This window comes from Aphidius gifuensis, linkage group LG2 (genome assembly GCF_014905175.1).
Source record: "Aphidius gifuensis isolate YNYX2018 linkage group LG2, ASM1490517v1, whole genome shotgun sequence".
Lineage (NCBI taxonomy): Eukaryota > Metazoa > Arthropoda > Insecta > Hymenoptera > Braconidae > Aphidius > Aphidius gifuensis.
This window is the reverse complement of record NC_057789.1, coordinates 1,349,142-1,368,731: the sequence shown is the minus strand read 5'-3', so window position 1 is coordinate 1,368,731 and position 19,590 is coordinate 1,349,142. Positions and strand designations below refer to the sequence as shown.

The 19,590-nt window shown below is 22.9% G+C and overlaps 3 protein-coding genes across 3 annotated transcripts; all 3 read right to left on the bottom strand.

The window, feature by feature from the left end:
• Window positions 1–1,459: 1,459 nt before the first annotated feature.
• Window positions 1,460–3,712, bottom strand: LOC122848194 (protein FAM76A). The gene is made up of 7 exons (XM_044146099.1): window positions 3,378–3,712; window positions 2,968–3,032; window positions 2,690–2,903; window positions 2,483–2,619; window positions 2,176–2,419; window positions 1,863–2,100; window positions 1,460–1,775 (listed from the first exon to the last, which is right to left on the bottom strand). Exons 1-6 carry the CDS (start codon window positions 3,471–3,473, stop codon window positions 1,867–1,869), a joined length of 990 nt encoding a protein of 329 aa, XP_044002034.1. The 5' UTR covers window positions 3,474–3,712; the 3' UTR covers window positions 1,460–1,775; window positions 1,863–1,866.
• Window positions 3,713–8,785: 5,073 nt separating this feature from the next.
• On the bottom strand, window positions 8,786–14,153 carry LOC122848193 (interaptin-like). Its single transcript, XM_044146097.1, has 12 exons — window positions 13,824–14,153; window positions 13,517–13,698; window positions 13,262–13,441; window positions 13,018–13,185; window positions 12,810–12,947; window positions 12,571–12,741; window positions 12,155–12,490; window positions 11,810–11,986; window positions 11,556–11,732; window positions 11,312–11,488; window positions 11,091–11,245; window positions 8,786–11,021 (listed from the first exon to the last, which is right to left on the bottom strand). Exons 1-12 carry the CDS (start codon window positions 13,918–13,920, stop codon window positions 8,960–8,962), a joined length of 4,020 nt encoding a protein of 1,339 aa, XP_044002032.1. The 5' UTR covers window positions 13,921–14,153; the 3' UTR covers window positions 8,786–8,959.
• An 861-nt stretch (window positions 14,154–15,014) lies between these two features.
• On the bottom strand, window positions 15,015–17,190 carry LOC122849349 (PR domain zinc finger protein 13-like). Its single transcript, XM_044148041.1, has 5 exons — window positions 17,172–17,190; window positions 16,987–17,078; window positions 16,423–16,675; window positions 15,770–16,048; window positions 15,015–15,397 (listed from the first exon to the last, which is right to left on the bottom strand). Exons 1-5 carry the CDS (start codon window positions 17,188–17,190, stop codon window positions 15,015–15,017), a joined length of 1,026 nt encoding a protein of 341 aa, XP_044003976.1.
• Window positions 17,191–19,590: the final 2,400 nt, after the last annotated feature.

Genomic DNA, 19,590 nt, shown 5'->3' with positions numbered 1-19,590 from the left:
CTTTGCTTTCAATGCGATTGTCTGAATAATAATTTGCAATTATTTTTCAAAATAATAATTATAAATACGTATGAATGCAATAAATAATGTAAATAAATTTTGTGTGAATTTATCAAAAAGAAAGCAAAGTAAAAAAATAATTTCGCCTCGGCAAAAATAAAAGCAATATTTAGTTATTAAAAATTTCATTAAAAAAAACGAAAAAAAAATATAAAAAAAATAAATCATGATTAATAATGGTAGATATAATTAAATAATAATATTACTGAATAAATTGTAAAGAAAAAAAAAAAATATGATGAAAGATTCAGCTCTGATAATTTAAAAACAAAACAAAAAAAAATATTAAAAACATTTTTAAAAAATGCACACGTGTATGATAATATATACGCTCATATTTAAACTATAATATTATAATTAAATTACATATTCATTATCGTAATGATGAAGAAGAAGAAGAAAAAAAAATGAACAAAACTGTTATGCATTTATTATTACTATTATTATAATTATCAAATAGGTAATGCTCAATTAGCATTTGTTTTCTTAAAATAAAAAATAAATATATGGCTGTTGGATATTAAAAAAAATAAATATTAATGGCGTCTTGATTTTTCTTTTGTTTATATTTATTTATAATTTTTTAAATAATAAAATGAGTTTCGATACTCGCTATGATCATGCAGAATTGATGACGTTGTGTTTTATTTAAAAAAAAAAAAATAAATAAAAGTTAATAATGGTGAAAAAAATTAAATTAATTTATATTGTTTATTTGATTGTTAATGGATCAATTATATTAATTGTTTATTTAATAATTAACAATTAATTATTATTTTTTTCAAAAGAAATTTCGTAAATAGAGTTTTTTTTAAAAAAAGGTAAGTTTCATTTTGAAATATTTAAAATTTATTTATTTATTTATGTTTATTGAGAAAATGTTTATATTATTTTGTTGATAATTTATAAATAAATAATATTTATCATTTGTTTAATTGTTTTATAAATTTAGTAATGGAAAAAGAAATTTTTTAATAACAGAAATGTTTAATTTCGAATAGCGAAGAATTATTTATTTTTCTTTTTGTTTATTGAGAAAATTTCTATGTTATTTTGTTGATAATTAATGGATAAATAATATTTATCATTTATTTAATAAATAAACTTTAAATTAGATATATTTTTTATGAAATTTAGTAAACAAAAAAGGTAGACTAAATTGTAAAAAAATATTTTATAAATGGGTTATGAAAAATCGAAATTTTCTTTGATTATACGATAAATAATTTTTTTCTTTAAATAAAAATAACTATTTATGTCATTTATTAATTTTACTTTATTTAAGAAATTTTTTTAAGATAATTAACATACAATGAACTAATACAATTTCCTAGTTTTTTCGTTTTTTAAAAAATTCCATACAAATAAAATGTTTTTCTTCGTTTTTCGGGTTTCAGATTAAAATCATACAGACAATTAAAAAGTTTTCATTAAATTGAGACATTTTAAACGATAAAATTCACAAAACAAAAATGACAAAAATTTCCACATGCTACTTAATTGAACAAAAAAAAAAAAAATAGAACAATGAGCATTGTTAAGTTTTTTTTGTTTTAAATACGTCAGAAGACAACTTGCTATTAATCTACGGTAATTATAAAAATAATACAAATTTGTAGCGTTTGTATATTCGATATGACAAAAAAAGGGAAAAAAAAAAATATATATTTATTGACAATAAATGTGGTTGTCTTGTCACGCCTAGCCCAGCGTTCCTATCAACAAAAATTCGAAATGAATCCAAAAAACTCTCCTCATAATAAAACAATCAAGAAAAAAAAAAAAAATAATATTAAACTTACGTTGTCAAGGTACAGGACTGTCTGTACCACTACCACTATTTGTTCCAGCTTCATTTTTAGTAGCAGCCAGTCTATCACTACGTTGTTTACTTTTAGATAACGTCGCTACTTCTTTCAACAAATTCGATATCTTTTGTTGCATATTATTAACTTTATTATCATGATCTTTTTCAGTTGATTTCATTTTATTACGTAATTCAGATTCAGCAGTAAAATTTTTAGCTTTTAATTCATGAATCTATAAATTAATTTAATAAATGAATAATTTATTAATAAAAATTAAAAACAATTGTTATTAAAATATAAAAATTACCTGTCTATCCTTGGTCAACAATTGGCTATCTTTTTGTGACAATTGTTTTTGTAGTAATGCAATTTTTTCTTTTAATTGTGTTACAGCAACAACATGATCAGAACTATTTGGATCATGTGGATCATGAGTACCAACCATTCTTGTTATTTTAGCTGGTGTTGGTCCATTTGTTTCAACTGGTTCTGGTTGTGGTGGTAATTTTGTAACATCAATACGATGTGGTCTTTTATTATGTCCTTTTAATCTATCAAAAAAATAAACAAATCAATTAACAAATAACAAATCAATTTATATTTTTTATATTTACTTTTGTTCTTTATGTTTAGCTGCACGTTCTTGTGATAGTTTCATGTGAGCTCTTCTATCAGCATCAGATTGTTTAGTCTTAGCAAGTGCTCGCTTGTAAGACAATGTGCATAACCAACACAATAATTTACCATCAACCTAGTGATCAATAAAATTCAATTAATAATTGCTTAATATATATTTTTAGTTTATTAAATTAATTTCTAACCTTTTTATCTTCATCTTGCCTATCAAAGGCACATTTTTGTTTACACTGTTCACATGTTACTGGTGGTCCATAACGTTTTTCTGAATTTGTACATCTTTGACATTTACTACCAATAAATGCAGCAATTGTATTACAATATTCACATGCTGATGGTTTACCATATGCTTTAACATTTTGTTCACATTTTTTACATATTGTGCATGTGTTACCTTTTCTGTTAATTAATTTATTTATTATTTATATGATATGTCAAGGATTATATTACAAGTATTACTTACATTGCTTGTTGAAATTCTGATCTGCAGTATGTACATTTAACAACTGGAAATGATCCACGACATTCCTAAATAAATAAATTCATTGTCTTCATTTAGACGTAGATAATTTTGTTTTTAAATTACTTGCAACAAATTAATTGATGCAATTAACAAATGACGCTTGATTTTTAGATAAAAAAAATAACGAGTTTGTTTTATATATTTTTTATATAAATAAATAAATAGCTAATAATAATTAAATAAATTTTAGTTTATTTAATGAACTTATTGTTTAAATATAATGCCAATAATATGATATTTCTATTATTAGATTAGAAAATATTTTTTAGATGACGAGGAAAGATGCAAGTTGCAAAATAATGTAAAATAATTTCGATTTAATTTAAATAATAATTTTTTTGTATATTTACTTTACACAGCTGCTGGCCTGGTGATAATTCTTCGAAAGGATGACGTGAAAAACACCTGGAGCATGCAAACAAGGCTTTGGCGTTGTTTGAACTCATTTTGCAATATTATAATAAAAACCAAAATTCACTGAGTTTATTTAATTATTAAACTACACTTTACTTTAAAATTTGTATTTTTTTATTTTCACACTTTTAATTAAATTAATTATCGTTATGTGATTAATAAAAACTTTGCGTCATAATATTAAAACGAATAAAATAATTGTATATATAACATAATTCTGACAAATGACAGATTTTTTTTTTTTTTTTTACCAGACCGGCTGACAATGCTGTCATGGCGGCTGCGTGTTTAAAGGAATTCTCATGTAACGACATTATGGCGGATTTTAAGGTGGCAAAAAAAAATATTTAAAAATATATATATTTTTTTTTGCATGCAAAAGAAAAAATAGAACAAATAAAATTTATTTATTTATTTATTTTTAATTTAGATTAGACAAATATGCGTTCAGTTAGAACGACACATAAAATATTTAATAAAAAAAAATATAGTTTTTTTTATTATTAAATGTTTGCTGATAATGCTACAAGGTTAAATGATAAAAAAAAAAAAAAATTCCAAGTTTATTGTAAAATTGTATTTCCAAATAAAACTCGAAAATTTTTTCTTGTAAATACAAGCTGTGTTTTAAAAAAAAGTAAAAATAATAAATTTAGTTATCATGAAAATTAATTGTACTTTTTTCTTGATTTTTTTAAATCTATTAATTGGTAAATTATTTAAATACTATAAATTTTTAATTGAATAATAAATGTTTCTTAAAATAGATAAGGTTTTTTTATTATTGAGTTTTTTGTATTTTTATTTTTTTAAATAGAATATATTTAAAATAATATATTTCACAAGAAAATAAGCGTTGAATCATTTATCAATGTCTGTTACTCGATTTAATTATTGTACAGTAGTTTATAATTATATATTTCATACGTTAATTTTTGACAGAAATAAATTCATCTGATCCTGATGTCGATGAAATGTTAAGCAGACTATCATGTAATACTGAAGCGAGTAAATCTTCATCATCATCATGTTATTCAAGTATTTTATCTGACTCAAAACTTCGAGAATTAAAAATAGAAAATGTTCAGGTTGTAAAATTAATTTTTAAACTGCTAAAAAATATTTTTAAAAATTATAAATTATTACTTTTATGTTTGATTACAGTTGACAGAATACAAAAATGGCCAGATAACTAAATTACCACAGCAGGATTATAAAATAATTCAAAAAGATATGAAAACAAATGGACAATTATTTTTCGATAATCAATTTCCAATAAATTTTCTTCTGACAGATGAAATTCCACGTTTACCAAGACCAAAAGTATATTATAAATAATTTTTATAATAAATTTTAAAACCATCCATATAAATTAATTATTTTTTTTTTCTTTTGTAATTATTTTACAGGATATTGTTGAAAATCCAGTTTTAATTTCTGATGAAAATAGAAATTTTGATATCAAACAAGGATATTTAGGTAGCTGCTGGTTTCTAACAGCAGTTATAAATCTTCGAAAATATAGAAATTTATTTTCTGTACTTGTACCACGTAAAGACCAAGGCTTTGAGGATGAAAAATACGCTGGTATATTTCATTTTAGGTAAATATAAATTACAACAAAAAAAAAAAACATATTGCCTGATTAATAGAGTAATAATCAATAGAGTAATAATATTTTAATCCAGGTAATTTAATGATAAACATTTAATTTAATGATGGCAGATTTTGGCAGGCTGGAAGATGGGTTGATGTTGTTATCGATGATCAGCTACCTCCAACAGATGATATTAGAACTCCGACCTATGTAACATCAGGAGTTCGCAATGAGTTTTGGGTTTGTATAAATTTTTTTTTTGCCTCAAAAATTATCATAATATAAATGTTAGAATAATATTAAATAAATTTTCAGCCAACTTTACTTGAAAAATCTTATGCAAAATTAATTTATCGATCTTATGAACTTCTTGGTGAAGGTTGTTTATCAAAAATATCAATGCAAGATTTTTCAGGTGGTATTTCTGAAAGTTATCTGATAAAATATACACAAGAAAGTTTATTTGAAATTTTAATTGATGCAAGAAAAAGAAAAACAATGTTGACTAGTGCAACTCCTCCCAAAGATATTATGATAATAAAAGCAGAAGAAGAATTTGGCCTTATAGCAGAACATTCATATGCTATAACAGACGTTAAAATTCTCAAAGGAATACATAATAATAGAATTAAATTAATAAGAATTTGTGATCCAAGGGGTTATAAATTTTTAAATATTTATCCTGGTGAAATAAAAAACAAATTAACAGCTGAAAAAATATCATCAGAATTACAAACTTTAGTTGATGGAGAATTATGGATTTTATATGAAGATTTTATAAAATATTTTTTAGCTGTTGAAATTTGTAATTTAACACCAAATGTAATAACAGGTAATGTTTATGCAAATGATGGAATTACAAAATTATCATTAACATCTGATGAAGGTAAATTAATTGGTTCAGTTGACTATATTGAAAGAAATAAAAATAATAATGATTTTTTTATATTAAGTCAACAATATCGTATGATATTAAAAAAACCAGATAATTCTGGTAGTAATAAATGTAGTATTCTCATTGGTTTATCATTAAAACGTAGAGATGATTTAGAAATAATAAAAAACACTTTGATTGCATTTACAATTGTCTCTGTAAGTTTATTATTTTTATTTACATATTTTTTATTTATTGTTATTTAATAATTAATTTAATAGTTTAAAGATAATATTGAAGTTCCAAGGCCATTGAATAGTGGTTTAGATAATAATTCATACATGAAATATTCACAATACTATTATAATTTTGGTCAAGTAAGCAAACGAATTGAATTATATCCTGGTACATATTACATTATCCCATTTGCTAAAGAAACATTTGCAGGAGCAACTTATTTTCTTCAAATATTATCTGAAGAGCCTGATATTTTAGAGTAAGTTTTATTAATGTTCAAAAGAAAAAAAAAATTATTGTCCCTGCTTTATTGTTGTTGGTAGAATAAAAATATTAAAAAAACATATTTTTTTTTTTTATGAATATTAATTTAGAATATATGATCGTGATATTGATGTGCCTGATATAAAAAATATGGTAAATTTAATTTAATTTTATCAGCAATTTATAATGAATTTTAATATGGATATAATTTATTTATTTAAATAGTTGGATAGTTTATTAAATAATGAGCTTGACAATGGCAATGAAGATTATAATTTATTTAAAAATTATGCATTGGAAGATGAAACAATTGATTATAAAAATTTATATGATATTTTAAATAATAATCAATTATCATTGTATGAAAAATGTAAGTTATATTAAATGATTTATTATTGTCATGGGTAATCAATGAATGTTGATTGTTAATTCAGGTCAACCTGTGCAGCAAATTGATGAAATAGCAAGTGTAAAATTACAACAATATATTGAACAGAATGTTTATGGACCACTTAGAAGATTTTCTCTTTCAACTTTGTCAAATATTGATCAACGTTGTCAAGTAAAATAATATCATTGATATAAATTGATATTTAGTTATTTTTTTAATTTACATTTTTTTATTACAGGAAATATTTGATACATATAAAATTCCAAATTATTCTGGATATATTTTTAAAACTTCTTTGTCTCTTGCATTAAAAATACTTGGATATGATATTAATCAAAATTTACTTGGCGTAATATTTCAAAAATATGTCGATTCAAATGAAATGATTAGCTACAATGATTTTGTCACTATTGCACTTACTTTTAAAAGTACAATTGGTATAAAAAATTTACTATTAAATATTTTTTAAATTATATAGAGCTTTTAATTTATTTTTCATTTAACAGGAATTTATTGTGAAGAATTTAGAATTGAATTATGTTATGATATGATTACAATGATACCTGATCATATTCCAAAAGTACCAGCTTCAAATTCATTTGGAAGAATTAATTTTAAACAATTTAAAATTATTATTCAGTTTATAAAAAAATTAAAAGTATGTAAAAATTATATTTTTATTTATTGTTATTTAATTTTAAATTACGAAACTTTTTTTTTTTTTAGGAATTGTATCATGAATATTCTGTGAAATCTTTTAGTTTGATACGATATGAAGACTTGCGAACTATTCTTGATGAATTTGGTTATAAATTATCGTATAAAATACTTGCAGTTTTAATTGATAAATACAGAGACTATAATTACATAACTTTGCATCAATTTATTCATTGTGTAATTCAAACAACAAAAATATTTGGTACGATTTTTTTTTTTTAATTTAAATTTATGTATTAAGTATTTTTGTATTTCAGGAAAAATTCATACAAAACGTTCAAATGAACGTAATGAAAATTTGGACGTTATGTTTATTACTATGTTTAATCAATTTTGGGAAAAAGTTAAAGCTAAAAGCATGTTTGAATTTTATGATATTGATAAAGCAAATATTAATTTAAAAAGACACATGCATCCTACTGATTCAATTGATGAAATTCCAATTAAAAGACAAAAAACATGATAATTTAAAATACCAATAAATGTATCAATTGATTTTCACGAAACTAATCGTGAATGATTAATAAATTGTGCTAAATAAAATTTGTTTTAAATTAATTTAATTATCATATTTACCTACCCATTGAATTAACAAATAAAAATTATATTTTATTGAAATTAATTATTGTATCAAATTAAATAATTTTCATCATAGTGTTATTATTTAAACAATAATCATATCAAAATTATATTTTGAAAAAATTACAACAAGCATTATATAATTATCAACACAATTTAAATTTATTTTTCATTTATTATTTTATCGAAATGATCATTACCAGGTGATGATGATTTCTAACGAAAAATAAAATTATTTTTAATTCACTGACTCTTGACACGTAATCGAAATAATTTAAAAATAATTTTCATATTTTTCAAGCTTCTTAAAACAATACTGAATATACCTGTGAAATTTCTAATCAATAAACCATATTATTCGTAGAAAAACAACATGAAATTAATAAAAATAACAAACACATTATTTAAATTTCGAAAAACGATTTTAATTTAATTTTAATAATCATAATACATTAGTATAAAATAATAATACCATAAATGAAAAATAATTAACTAACAATCAATAATAACTATAGCAAATATTATATTTAATAAAAAAAAAAAAAAAAAAAGAGAAAAAAAACATATACAATAATTGTGTATTCACTCACAAGAAAAAAAAGCTATTTCGTGCAATAAAATATTAATAATAATAGTCTTGCTAAAATTAATAATATTTTACTTAGAAAAATATTTTTATCATGATTATTATTTGTTCATAAAGTCTGGTAATTATTGATTATTAATACATGTCAAATAATATAACATAATGACTTATTTGAATATACTGTCTTTGATGATTTCATATTATTTTTTTAAGTGTTAATAGTTGTTGCTTAATACAACATAAACTTTGGATTATTATTTATTGTTTAATTATTTATTTACTCAATTTAAGACTTGATATATTCATTTTTCTTTTAACTCGTTGTGTAATTTGTTTAAAATTTGTTGAACGTAATTTTTCAAGTGATACTATTGGACTATCAAATCTTAGTCCATTGAGTGTTACAATATTATCATGATTTGAATTAATTTTCGGTGTTAATTTTAATTTATTTGGATTTTCATCATCATAATGTTGTGATGGATTTTTAGCAACATCATTATTCATATCAATATCATAATTATTCATTTGTTTTTGTTCAATTTGTTGAGGTTTTTTAGAACGAATTTTACGAGATTTTGGTGCTGGTAGGTATGAATAATCAATTTCATTTTCAATTGATTTATCAATTGTTTGATCAAATGGTTTTTCAATTGATTCATCAATAGGATTTTCAGCTGGATCATCAATTGAAGATTCAATTGAATTTTCTTCAGATTGTTCAGTTGCTTTTTCAAATATCGGATCTGTATTTTCAATAACTTCTTTATCAAATTCTTCAACAAGACTTTCACTACTACTTTCATCTAATATCATTGGTATTTTTTTTTTATTTTTTTTATTTGATAATTTTTGTAAAGCTATTTCATTGTCTTCTTCAGCTATCATTTCATTAAATTTATCAAGTGTCGATTGAATTGACTCTTCAATTGCTGGTGGTAAATTTTTTTTTCTATATTTTTTATTTGAACCAGGTAATTTTTGATAAACTAATTTATTATCTTCTTGATTTATCATTTCATTTTCAACAGGCAATAGAGCGTTATCTTCTAATGATTCAATTTTTTTTTTATTTTTTCTTCCTTTTTTTTTAACAACTTTTTCAACAATCATTTCATTTAATTTTTCATCAGGTGTTGATGTAATTTCTTCATCGTCTAATTTAAATGATACATTTTTTTTATTTTTTTTACTTTTTTTTGTTGAATTTGTTAAACTTGAAGCAAATGATTCATCAACATCATCAACAATCATTTCATTTGATTTTTCATAACTTGTTAATGTACTTTCCTCTCTAAAATTTGATGATACATTTTTTTTATCATTTTTTCTATTTCTTTTAATTAAATCATACAATGTTTCATCAATTTTTTGTTCAATTGTTCCATTAATTTTTTCATCAGGTGTACTCTCATCTCCCAATTTTTCTGAGACATTATTTTTGTTATTTTTTCTACTCTTTTTACTTGAATCATTTAATTTTTCAATAAAACTTTCATCAACTTCTTCAATCGTTTTATTAAATTCTTCATCAAATGTACCAGTCTCTCCAAAATTTATTGTAACATTTTTCTTATTATATTTTCTAGTTTTTTTATTTAGACTATTACTTAATTTTTCAACAATTATTTCATCAGCCTTATCAACAATCATTTCATCAGGTGTTGATGTACCTTCTTCTCCCAAATTTATTGCAACATTTTTTTTATTATATTTTCTATTTTTTTTATTCGAATCATTGGATGTTTCATCAATTTCTTGTTCGATTATTTCATCAATTTTCTCATCAGATGTAGTCTCCTCTCCAAATTGCACTGGAACATTTTTTTTATTATATTTTTTACTTTTTTTGCTTGAATCATTTAATATTTCAACAAATGATCCATCAACTTCTTCAATGGTTCCATCAAATTCATCATCAGAAGTACAATTTGATGTATTTTTCTCATCCAATTTTGTTGATGAATTTTTTTTACTATTTTTTCTATTCTTTTTATTTGGATTATTGAATTTTACAACAAATGTTTCATCAATATCATCAAAATCCATACCTTGAGAATTTTCAACAGACAATTTATCAATTTCTTCATTATCCAATAAAAGGCTAATTTTTTTATTTGACTTTTTAGATTTTTTCATTGTCTTTTTTTGTTTTTTTGGTATAATTTCAATACTTGAATTTCGTCCTTTTCTTTTACGTTTATTTGAAATTAATTTTTCACCAATATCACTTGAAGTATCAGCTGGTTTTAGCGGAACAATATCTGTCTTTAATGATTCATCAAAATCAGTTACTAATGATTCATTACAAGTGTCACTAGCTGTTGTATTTATTCTATAAATAAAAAAATCAATAAATGAAATATAAAAATAATTATAGAATTATAGAATTTCAATAACTTACACTTCAATTGTTTTATTTTCATTTTTGGTATTGATTAATGATGAACAAACATTTTCATTAACTTGAAAAACTGGTGGTGGTATTTTTTCAAGTGGTTTTTCAATGACATCTTCTTCAATGACTAGCATATCACGTGCAATAGTCATTTGTCTTTCCTGCAATAAAAAATAAATTAACAATTATATTTTTTATAATTTTAATTATCTAAATAATAAACTTACAAGTTTATTATTTTTATGCTCAAGAGCACAACATTTTTTCTTCTCATCATCCAATTTTTCATTAACATCAATCAATTCTTGCTGAGTTTTTTTTAATTCATTTGATAATTTTTCATAATTCAATGATGATGCTGATAATTTTTCTTCACATTCACAATTTTTTTCTGTTATTTTATTCTAAAAATAAAAACAATAAATTAATATTTATATTTAATTAATATTTTTCAAGTAAATAAATAATTACCATTTGATTTTTTTCAATTTCAAGTGCTAAATATTTTTGTTTTTCTTCATTCAACTGTTGACGACAATTATCAAGATCTTCTTGTAAATTTTTTATATTTAATTTTAAATTATCACACTCTTCAATGGCTGTTGATAAATTTTTTTGTAACTCACTATTATTTGAAATTTGTTTTTTCTAAATAACATGAAAGAAAATTAATTTATTAGACAATTTAAATAATTATTAATTTATTTTCGAAATGTATTATTTACCAGTTGATTTTTTTCATTTTCCAATGTACAGTATTTTTGTTTTTCATCGTCAAGTTGTTGACGAGTACTGATGGCTTCTTGTTGTGCTTTTTCAAGTTCATCTTTGAAACGATCACATTCTTGAAGTGATGCTAGTAATTTATCTTGTACATCTCCTATATTTTCGATTTGTTTTATCTGGAAAAAAGACAACAATAATTGTACAAAAAAAAAGAAGCACATCTTCAACATTTTATTCACGAATTAAAAATATGCCTTGAGCAAAAACAATAACCCCTGTAAATTATTTATCAAGAAGAAGAATTTTTAAATTAATAAAAAAAAATAATTTCTAACAATACTAACCAAATGATTTTTTTCAACAAAAGTTTCTTGATATCTTTTCTTTTCAATTTCATAAAGCTTTAGTGATCTAGATGATTCTTCTTTTGTTTTATTTAAATTTGTTTTTAATTCTTCACATTCCATTGTACATGTTGACAATTGACATTTTAGATTTTCTATTTTTTTATTTTGTTCATCACAAGTTACAGCTTGACATCTATCTTTTTCACTTTGTTCAAGAATTTTAAGAAGCTCAGTTTTAATTGTTTCATCTTTGACTTTTTTTAATTCAATTTTTAATTGTTCACATTCATCAACAGATGATGACAGCTCTTTTTGTAACTCTTCAATTTTTTTCTGTTATAAATTAAATATTTTTTCATTAGAAATTTAATTGTTTTATTTATTTATTAGCTCATAAATGATTTTATACAAACCTCTTGAATTATTCCATTATTTTTATGATTTATTTTTTCTTCCTCGAGATACTTTAGTGATTGAATTGACTCACTCTTTGCTTTTTCTAATTCAATTTTCAACTGTCTACATTCTTCAGCAGATGATGACAATTTTTTTTCCAACTCAGCAATTTCGATAGCTTTTTTTTTCTATAAATTAAATCCAAATTCAATTAACACAATTATTTTTATAAATTAATAAGTACATGTCAACATACCTCTTGTTTTTTTTCTTCATCTTGATATATTTTTTTTTCATCCTCAAACAATTGAACTTGAGTTTTTAATTTTTTACATTCTTCAACAGATGCTGATAATTTTTTTTCAATTTCTCCAATTTTAGCTACATCATTTTGCTATAAAAAAAAAAAAAATTACAAACCAATTTTGATATAATTTATTTAATAATAAAGATGTGTAATATACCTCTTGATTTTTATCTTTAAAATTTTTCTTTTTCTCTTCTTCAAATAGCTGTTGTAATTTTGATGAATCTTCTTTATTTTGTTTCAATTGAATTTTCAATATTTCACATTCTTTTATTGACTCTGATAGCTTTTTTTCAATTTCTTTGTCTTTTGAAATTTGTGCAATCTTAAAAACACAATTAAAATAAACAATTAATATAAATATAAATTTTCTAAACATGTATTTCGAATGTTATAATTACCAATTTAGCTTTTTCTTCTTCAACAGCAGAATGTTTTTTTCTTTCTTCATTTAATAATTGACGAGATTTGAGTAAATCATCTCTTGTTTTATCCAATGCACTTTTTAATCTTTCACATTCTTGCACAAATGTCAAACATTTTTGTCTAACTTCAGCTCTATCTTGTGCAAGTGATTTTTCCTATTGCAAATTAACAAATAAAAATATTACAAAACCTCAAAAATCTTTATCAACAAAACCATAAACAATTCTTACCAATTGAAATTTTTTATTTTCAAGACTAATACGATTTTTTCTTTCTTCTTCAAGTTTTCTATTTGCACTTGATAACTCATCAGAAATTGTTGATATTTCTGATTTTAAATGATCACACTCAACAATTGATGATGCCCATTCTTTTCTAACATCTTCTTGACTGTTTGCAAATAAACCAAGCTCTAAATAAACAAATAAAATATAAACATCAATAAAAACAAATACATTTTAATTAAATAATAATAACAATAATGTTATTTTGTTAGTTTTTCTATTTAAAATATAAAAACTAACCTAAAATACTGACCTTTTTCATAAGAACCACTTGGAACAGCCGTAATAAGAGCATTGGTACACTTAACAAGTTCATCAAATTTACTTGTTATTGTATCCAAGGCCGTCATTTTTTAAATTTTATTTGTATTATCACTGTATATTTATGATAATGTAATACCTTAATTAATATTTAACCGACTGTTGTTGGCTTTGTATTTGTGTGTGCGACAGACTCGTTTGGATTGATGAGCAAAGGTGTATGTGAATTTGTCATTTGGGTGTGTGTATTTGATCAAATCAAAATTGTTCCATACAGAGTGCATTATCAGAGGGTTGCAAGTATATGAGGGCCAATGGAAGAAGCTTTTGTTAAACCAAGAGGAGGGAAAGTATACAACAAAAGAAATAAATATTCATTGTAATCGGTGGAAATTAATTGGATCAACTACACGTGGATATTCATTACATTAATTTGTAATCGAAAAAGTTACTTAAAACAATGATAATAAAATTTAAAAATTACGAAATTATGTAATTAATATATTTAATTACTAATATAGTTTATTGATTCAATTGATAATTATTAAAAAGGAAATTGAAATGTATTTTTTCGAAATTTCTAACGATTGGTTTTTTGTCAATTTGTTAATGAATTTGTAGAAAAAATTGCTGATAATTTTATCCTTGGATTGGCTGATAAGCAATAATGACTAATATATAATTAGTTTTATCAAAAAGTAGTTTAACAATGCAATAATTAGTTTTAAAAAATCGTAAAAAATAATTTCTATAATATTTTATTTATTTATTTTTTTTTTTCATATAAATCTTTGTTTCAACAAAAATTATTATTTATTAATATTAAATATATCAACAATTTTGTACTCAATTATTTGTAAATTATTCAATAAACTATTTTATAAAAAAAATTAAATAATTAAACTGACTATTTTTTACACTTAAAATCTAAAAAAAAAAATAGAAAAAAAAAAATGGAAATTTATAAAAAAAAAAGAAAAAAAAAATTATATTTTATTTTATTATAAACATTTTCTTTTTACATATATATAAACAATATTATTATTATTTTTTTTTTAAATATAATTTCTTTAATCTATAATTAAATTAGTTTAAAAAAAAAAATTAATAATTTGTACATGTCACAACCGTAAAAAAAAAAATTCATTAGATTCATTTAGAGCTTTTTTTTTTTGATAAAATTTTAAACATCAATTTCAACTTCTGATTCATAAAATTCAGTCTCATTACCAGCTGAATTATTAAGTTGATCATGTTGTGCTTTCATGTGTCGTTCTAAATCTCTCCTTCTAATTTGTCCCTTGCCGCAAATATCACATTTATATGGTGCATTAGTGTCTTCAGCATGTAGCCTCATGTGTTTATTTAAATTGCTTGGATCACCAAATGGACGAAGACAATATTTACATTTTAAAGGTTTAAAACCAGTGTGTGTTCGTAAATGAATTTTTAATCCATATTTACGTGAATATATTTTGCCACAATAAACACAACGATGTCCATCACCAGACTTGCCAATATTACTAAAAATCGTTTCGATATGTGCTGCATGAGCATCATCAACAACTGGACCACTTGGTAATAAATTACAAATATTTTGATGCTGTTGTTGTTGCTGTTGTTGTTGCTGATAATGATAATTAATTGGTATTATTTTTTGTGATGATATGACAACGTCATTCTGATGATAATCAGGCTGCACATGATAAACTCCAGTTGTACTGTATGGTGATAAATTTTCTCTTTTATATGGTGATGAATTATCACTCAAATAATTTGGTGATAAATTATTTCTAGATGTTAATAGATTGTCATTTTTATATGCTTTATTTTTTTTATTATATAATTTAAATGCTGATGATTGATGATTTATTTCATCATGTGATAATGGTGATAATCGATTCCATTGATTTAGAGTTGATGTATCTAGTGATGAACTTGATGATGATGACAATGGGGATAGTGTGTATTGTCGTGTTTTATCGTGGTGATTTTTTGGTGATAATGTTGGGGTTAATCTGATGGTTGATGGTTTTAATTCAAATTTAAATGTTGTTAATGTTCGTGATAAATTTAGGCTTGAGTTAAAATTATTTGACATTTTTTTCCATAAATTATTTAAAGGCAGGCTATCACAATTTAAACCAATGTGAATTTTTAGTGTATTTGGATATTCCATTATTGATTTACAGGTACCACATTGATATCGATTTTTATCTAAACAAAAAATTCAAAAAAAAAAAACAATTAATATTTATAATTTGAAAATAAAAAAAAATCGAATTTTAAATTTTTTTTTCTATTTTAATTAATTTTTCGAATAAATTAAAGAAAATTTTTTTTTTAATTTAATGGAAAATTAACAATTAAAATGTATTAATTAAAAATATTTGAAAAAAAAAATTTTTTTCTAATTTTAAAATAATTATTTCTATAAAAATTAATTTCACATTTTTAGGAATTTTTTTTTAATTTTTAAAATTCAAGGTAATTATTTAATTAACAGGTAAAAAAATTATTTTAATATTTTCAAAAGAATTTACTTGTGTTTATTAATTATTTTTAATTTGTGATTTTTTTTTTGGACTTACCAATAATGTTGAATGGATTCAAGTAGCCGGGAATTTCCATCATATTTAAAATTGTATCACTGAACCACATGAATAATATTTCACCTGGTTTAATTGTCCTCAAGGCTTGAAGATAAACACCTCTATTATCATGAACTAATTGTACATTTGTTGTTTGACAATCACTTGATATTTGTACATGTTTTATCCAGCATGTTGGATTAACCTGACCACCAGTACAAACCATTCGACCGTTTGACTCAGCAATTTCGGCCTAAAAAAATATTTTAAAAATATAAAAATTATTATTTTTAATCTTGAATTATTACATGTGAAAATTAACAATTAATTTTAATCAAACTATTTAATATTATTAATCCTATGAGTCATAAAATTTCTAAACTCTTTTCAATTATTTCAAATGGAAATTTTTCTTTTCTATGACTCATGCGTTAAAATAACTGGAAAAAATACTGGCAAAGTTTTTTATCTTATCAGTAACAGTCTCAGCAGGTTGAAAAAAAAAACCTACCAATTAATTTGATAAAATACTTAAATAAAATTTAAATTAATTTTTCAACTTACATTTTGAAGTAACATTGTGTTATTCTCAGCAATTCGATGAACATTAACAATTTCAGTTGTTGAATTTTCATTAATAACCGACGCTGCACAAACTGTTAATTTATTTTTAACATTACAACATGATAATTCATTAAAATTTAAAATTGACTGCATCTTAATCAACGATGCTCTATTATCCAAATAACTTGGATGAACAATCACCATAATATCCAATCGTAAAAGCTCACTGTCAATTCCAAAAAAACCCAAAATATTTCACCTCTTTCCTTCAATAATTTATTTAAACAATAAAAAAAAAAATTATATTTCACTTTAAATTTACTAACACTTGTAAATCCATTTTCTCTTCAATATTAAATTAATTTAAAACAAAATAATAAAATTTAAAATTAAAAAACAAACAGTTGAACCTGTTTGAAGAGCAAATAAAAAAAAAAAAAAAATCTAGTAGTGCTTAGGACGATGGTAGATATTAAACTAACATGAACATGAGTGAACACGTGCCTTAAATAACCAGAGGGTGAAGGCTTCAAAAAAAAAAAAAAAAAAAAAGAAATACCATAAACGATAAGGGATTTTTTGGAAAAAAGTTGGTGGGGAACACTGGTGACTAGTCAGTGGTTGATATTTTTACAAAATATATCCCTTCCTTCTTTAAATCAATTGTTTTTTTTTCTTTTTTATTTTATACTTGGAATGAAAATTTTATTATCTTTGTCTATATATTTCTACCCCCTTTGATTTTCAATGACTAACTATGGTTTCCCTTTGACTTCCTTTGGTTCCCTTTGACTCCCTTTGGTTCCCTTTGGTTTCCTCTGGGTTGGCTTTGGTTTCCCTTCAGTGTATTCTATCCAATCGTCAAAGTGTTATGGTGTTCATGGTGATGCTGGAGCCATAAAAATCATGACCACGACAGGGTAAGTGTCTAGGTAGGCGGGAACTAGACAGGACCATCACTAGCTTCTCTATTTATCTCTCCCACTATTTTATCTATCCCCCCCTTATCCACCCTCTGCAAGGTGTAATTAATCTATTAAATTCAATGGTACCCTTCGTTACACTCTACCTATTTTTATTTATTTTTTACTATTTAAACGAGTAGAAATTTTTTTATTTTTTTGAAAATTCAATTGGCTTGTCTAGACGGATTAAGGTCGTGGTCATGCCCCCTGATGACTCATTATTATTATTTAAATTTAAAAAAAAAAAAAAATGATTTTTAAAGATTTTTGAAATTTTCTATTTATTTTTTTTCTTTTTTTTGGCATTTAATGACTCTGTCTGGCGCCAAAAATGTTGACGCCTCTGCATGTGTAAATTACAATAATGGCGAGACGTACTTGTTTGCTTGCAACAATGATATTTTTTTTCCTTGACCTTGACTCTTCAATAAAAATTATTATTTTTAAAAACATCGAAACTATTACTTGCTTTTTTTTTTTTTCTTTATTTCTTAATTTTTCATAAGAAATTTCTTTTTGTTAAAGATATTTTACATTTTTTTTTTTTTTTTTTCTTACAAGACACCTATGTCTTACAAGCCCCTTGATACCTGTTGAGAAAAAAAAAAAAAAAAAAAAAGAAATAGAATTTTTTTTCTTTTTTAATAAGAAAATGTTTTTAAAAAATTTAAAAAATTCTTTTATTTTTTTTTTTCTGTTTAAAAAATTTTTGAATATCTTGTTTGTAATTATATAGAATTTAGAAATTTTTTTTTCAACGAAAAAAAGCTTGGAAATATTTTATAAAGCTTTTAAGAAAAATAGAAAAAAAAAAAAATATATGTATATTTATAAAAAATTCAAGTCGATATAAATTGTTGGTGATATTATTTGATGGTTTTTCACTGATGGGGCTGTAAAAGCTTCATGTGAAAGGACATTGTTTGGCTCAGCTGCAAACCAATGCGTGTCCCATTGAGTGTGTATATATCTATAGGGTAAATTTAACATTTAGCCATATATAAACCAATCCACAGTGTGCTGGACCATCTAAAAAGCTAAATGCATCAAAAAGGTGGATTTGAATCAACGCTTGATTACCAAATTAAGTGCTTCATTCTTATTCCCTATTTTAATGCATTAACAAATAAAAAATAAACATTTTTTTTTTTTCTTTTTATCTGATCTTTAACATTTTAGCTGTATGATAAGTAACCTGATAAAATCATCAATATATTGTGAATCAAATAATTTACAAATAATAATAATTGCATAGAAAAATTATGTGATTTAATCGTGACTGATTTAGTGGGTGGTTTTAGCCGCCTGCACATGTGCATTTGACATTTAAAAATTATTTTTATTCATCTTTCAATAGACTAGTATAAATAGCAAATTTTGTGTTAAAAAATTTTTTAATATTTAATTTAATTTTTACAAAAACAATGAGAAAACAAAAATTGGTTTTTTAAATTTTTCGAATCAATTTTTACAAGTTTTTTAAATTAATTTTTTAAAATAGTATTTAAATTTAAAATTTCTTAGTATATAATTTTTTTAATTTGGTACATGTATACCTATTTTATTGTGAGTCATATAATAATCCAGGGGATATAGAATGCCTGGTGTGTCGTCGTCGTCGTCAACTACAAAGACCAGG

What these genes read in the sequence shown, in the direction of transcription:
- LOC122848194 (XM_044146099.1), bottom strand. Translation starts at nt 3,473, where the DNA reads ATGAGTTCAAACAACGCCAAAGCCTTGTTTGCATGCTCCAGGTGTTTT. An exon ending in TCAGAATTTCAACAAGCAAT is followed by an intron (nt 2,904 to 2,967) that starts GTAAGTAATACT and finishes ATTAATTAACAG; the next exon opens with AAAAGGTAACACATGCACAA. An exon ending in GCTAAACATAAAGAACAAAA is followed by an intron (nt 2,420 to 2,482) that starts GTAAATATAAAA and finishes TTTTTTTGATAG; the next exon opens with ATTAAAAGGACATAATAAAA.
- LOC122848193 (XM_044146097.1), bottom strand. Translation starts at nt 13,920, where the DNA reads ATGACGGCCTTGGATACAATAACAAGTAAATTTGATGAACTTGTTAAG. An exon ending in AAGAAGAAAAAGCTAAATTG is followed by an intron (nt 13,186 to 13,261) that starts GTAATTATAACA and finishes TGTGTTTTTAAG; the next exon opens with ATTGCACAAATTTCAAAAGA. An exon ending in AGCATAAAAATAATAAACTT is followed by an intron (nt 11,246 to 11,311) that starts GTAAGTTTATTA and finishes TTTTTATTGCAG; the next exon opens with GAAAGACAAATGACTATTGC.
- LOC122849349 (XM_044148041.1), bottom strand. An exon ending in ACACAATGTTACTTCAAAAT is followed by an intron (nt 16,676 to 16,986) that starts GTAAGTTGAAAA and finishes ATATTTTTTTAG; the next exon opens with GCCGAAATTGCTGAGTCAAA. An exon ending in CCCATTGTCATCATCATCAA is followed by an intron (nt 15,398 to 15,769) that starts GTTCATCACTAG and finishes CAAGTGGTCCAG; the next exon opens with TTGTTGATGATGCTCATGCA.